The sequence below is a fragment of the Hordeum vulgare genome, chromosome 5H (assembly GCF_904849725.1).
Source record: "Hordeum vulgare subsp. vulgare chromosome 5H, MorexV3_pseudomolecules_assembly, whole genome shotgun sequence".
Classification (NCBI taxonomy): Eukaryota; Viridiplantae; Streptophyta; class Magnoliopsida; order Poales; family Poaceae; genus Hordeum; species Hordeum vulgare.
This window is the reverse complement of record NC_058522.1, coordinates 553,224,859-553,228,620: the sequence shown is the minus strand read 5'-3', so window position 1 is coordinate 553,228,620 and position 3,762 is coordinate 553,224,859. Positions and strand designations below refer to the sequence as shown.

Below are 3,762 nucleotides of genomic sequence, written 5' to 3'. Positions count from 1 at the left end.
TGACATCCTCCGATCAAATAAATATTCTAAGGTTAAATTTTATTATTAGTGATTCATATAGTTATGCAATATTGGTACTTATGTAGGGACAAAGGGGTGTGTTGGGTAGCACGACAGTAGGGATGGAAGAATAGGGAGGGTGGATGGGAAGAAGACCAATGATGACGTAGAGGATCATGCAAGAGAGGCCCTCATGACAGCCGCACGAAGGGATAAGAAGGTTTATAAATATTTGTAAATGTAAATATATTACAAAATATAATCATGGAGGTTAATAAATGCAAGGAACTACTTCACAGTATCGTGTTAGAAAGCAATGTCTCACAATATGTTACAAAATCTCATGTACCTCCTCACATCGCTCCCACCAACTATTCAAAACATACCCTAATTAAACTTGGAAAATAAAATATGTGACTATTTATTTATAGTATTTTTTATCAAAGTGATAATGGAGAAATATGCATGCTATGTATTACATTACGGGCTTGCGGTGTATTCATAATTGTGCTAATCAAGCAATATATGAATGCGATTAAATAAGGGTAGTCTTTCATGCTCTTATTGCTTACAACAAATGACTTTTAACATTAACATCTCAAAATTAAACAACATAATGATACTGAATGACATGACAATGCATACATAATAAAACATGGATCAATGAGCAAAACAAATTCTTCCATCGCTCAAGCTAGTTGGATTGTGCTAGACCATAGTGTTCATATTCTTGCTGATGACCTCCTGGATTATACACTTGAGAGCCTCAACCTTCATTGGTTTGGGCACATACACATTAGCACCAGCACTTATGAACACCTCCATGGCATGGTCATCAGCTGACATCCCAACAATCTTCACACCTGTTTCCCCCATAGCACGGATCTTTACAACTGCCTATCAATCAAAAAATATACTTTTGAGTTTATTTTAATACATAAAAAAAGAGTTGTGTGTAGATAAATACATGGCCATTTTTTTAAAGACATTGATACATAGAAAGGACAAGCTAAAGCACCTCAGGACCAGTCATGATGGGCATGTCCTTATCACAAAAAATAATGTCAAACTTGTTCCCCTCTAGGAATAGGTCAACTGCTTCTTTCCCATTCATGGCCATCGTAATCTCACATTGAAATTTGCGCAACATGTTAGATAGGACCATCCTTTGAACTGCATCATCCTCAACAATTAGTACCTTCATGGAGGAGGATCCTTGGGCCTTGGATGCCATGATCAGCTGACCAAATTACAAGTGAGATTAAATGAACTAGTTATTTCCTTACACAGTCATGCCAATTACATGCATGGAGATTTTTTATTCTTGATAAGAGGCAACAAAAAATGTGACATCATAGTTTCTCTAATTGAACATTCCCAAAACATGTTAAAACAATAACAAAACAAATATGGTACTCTTAATAATAAAGACCGATTGGGTGTTATATGCATGGTTAATTTTGCATGTTTTTCCATTTTTGAACTAATGGCATAAACATCAACATAGAAATTAAACCATAAAATGGCAACAACTACATATAAAGGCGTAAACATGGACGCCAATCGAAAAAACTACTATATATATATATAAATAACCACTTCCACCCTACACATATATAGCCCACCTCTTATAAAATCATGTATGTAGTACATGGATAAAAATACTACTACAAACATGATGATAAAACAAGGCCAAAAAACAAAGGATGGAATAGGCATATGAAGGCTAAAGCTAGAGCTTACAATGGAGGATAAGGTGGAGGCGATGGAGGACGACGAGGACGAGGAGAATGGAGATCCTTCCGCTCTTGCTGCTTGACTGTCTCGTAGTGGTCTGCCTTGTACCCCGATTATGTCGTGGTATTTATAGAGGCGTGAAGGGGAGACATTACCCATGGCCAGCCAATCTTCACTTCCTTCGCATTGCCAAAATCCGCGCCGCTCTCTACTCAAATAAATATGGCAAATCAGTATTGGGAGATTTCTTTTATTAATGATATATATTTCCAGATATGAAATATTGTCCACTTCTACATTGATAGAAGGATGTGTTGGGTAGCATGAAAGATAGTATGGATGGTGGGTGCTAGGAAGAACATCGAAGACGTGGAGGATTTTCCGAGAGAGGTGGTCGATGGTGGGAGGGAGGGAGAAGAAGGATTATATTTCCTCATAACTTGAAAGATATTGCATACATTATTTTGGAGGTTCATAAATGCAATGAAATACTTTAGAATATCATGTTATAAGGAAATATATTGCAAAATCTCAGAAAATCTCAAGAGCTCCTGACCTCTCTCCTATGAATGATGCATAATATAATCTGATTAAAATCATTAAATAAAAGTATTCAACCATTTATTTTAAGATATTTGTGTATCGAAGTGACAATGTGGAAATATGCATACTAGTTATTACAATGCGGCCTAATTATATAGTATTGATCTGTATGTCTCTAACATATATCTAATTTTGTATGCGTCGTGCCTATCCTTATAACTTTTTAATATTTTAAAGCTTTTTGTGGACTAACCTATTAATTCATCGCCCACTGTCAGTTCCTATTTTCTATTGTTTTTGGAATTTCAGGAAATTACCATACCGAAAGTCCTTACAAAAATCCATGGGAATTTTGCATCACTACAGGAATAGTGGGTTTGGGCCACTCATGACCCACAAGTATAAGGGCTCAATCTTAGTCCTTCCGATAAGTAGGAGTGTCAAACCCAATGAGAAGAAGGAAAAGACAATCAGTTTTCAGCAAGGTATTTTCTGGAGGCACTGAAATTGTCGGTAACAAATAGTTTGCTAGCTAGATAATTTTAACGAGCAAGTAATGATAATGGTACAAAAAGTGCAGCAAGGTAGCCCAATCCTTCTTGTAGCAAAGGATTGTACGGAACGGTCTCTAATAATAAGTAAAACATTTTCGAGGACACAAGGGCATCTAGTCAATTTCATCATGTTTGTTTTATTCGCTTTCACTACTTTGATAATTTGATGTGTGTGCGGACCGGTGCTTGGGTGTTGTTCTTACTTGAAAAATCCTGCCACTTATGATTAACCCCTCTTGCAAGCATCCTCAACTATGGAACAAGAATTAATATAACATCTAACCTTAGCATTAAACACATGCATCCAGATCAGCCCCTTACGAAATAGCGCATAAACTAGGGTTTAAGCTTCTGTCACACTAGAAATTCATCATCTAATAACTACTCCACAATGCATTACCTTAGGCACAAAGATGGTGAAGTGTCATGTACTCGATGTTCACATAACAACAATAAGGGAATCACAACATACACATGATCAAAATATCAAACGAATACCAAATTCACATGATTACTTATGACAAGACTTCTCCCATGTCCTCAAGAACAAAAGCTACTACTCACAAATAATATTCATGCTCAAGATTAGAGGGATAAAAAATAGCATAATGGATCTGAGCATTTAATCTTCCACCACATAAACCAACTAGCATCAACTACAAGATGTAATCAACACTACTAGTCACCAACAAGTACCAATCTGAGGTTTTGGTACAAAGATTGAACACAAGAGATGAACTAGGGTTTTGAGATGAGATTGTGCTGGTGAATATGTTGGTAAAGATTGATCCTCCCAAGGTGAGAGGTTTGTAGGTGATGACGATGGCTTCAATTTCCCCCTCCAAGAGGCAAGTATCACTACTGGAATCAAGTACTTTGCCATCAGCCTGTTCTTCGTCGTCTGTTGGCAGATGGCAAAGAGGGTCTT

General features: G+C 36.8%; 1 protein-coding gene across 1 annotated transcript; it reads right to left on the bottom strand.

Annotated features, from left to right (window-relative positions):
• Positions 1-452: 452 nt before the first annotated feature.
• LOC123399026 (two-component response regulator ORR42-like) lies at positions 453-1,911 on the bottom strand. The gene is made up of 3 exons (XM_045093460.1): positions 1,744-1,911; positions 1,019-1,240; positions 453-897 (listed from the first exon to the last, which is right to left on the bottom strand). Exons 1-3 carry the CDS (start codon positions 1,894-1,896, stop codon positions 709-711), a joined length of 564 nt encoding a protein of 187 aa, XP_044949395.1. The 5' UTR covers positions 1,897-1,911; the 3' UTR covers positions 453-708.
• Between the last annotated feature and the right edge of the window lie 1,851 nt (positions 1,912-3,762).

What these genes read in the sequence shown, in the direction of transcription:
- LOC123399026 (XM_045093460.1), bottom strand. Translation starts at nt 1,896, where the DNA reads ATGGGTAATGTCTCCCCTTCACGCCTCTATAAATACCACGACATAATC. An exon ending in CCTCCACCTTATCCTCCATT is followed by an intron (nt 1,241 to 1,743) that starts GTAAGCTCTAGC and finishes TAATTTGGTCAG; the next exon opens with CTGATCATGGCATCCAAGGC. An exon ending in CCATCATGACTGGTCCTGAG is followed by an intron (nt 898 to 1,018) that starts GTGCTTTAGCTT and finishes TTTGATTGATAG; the next exon opens with GCAGTTGTAAAGATCCGTGC.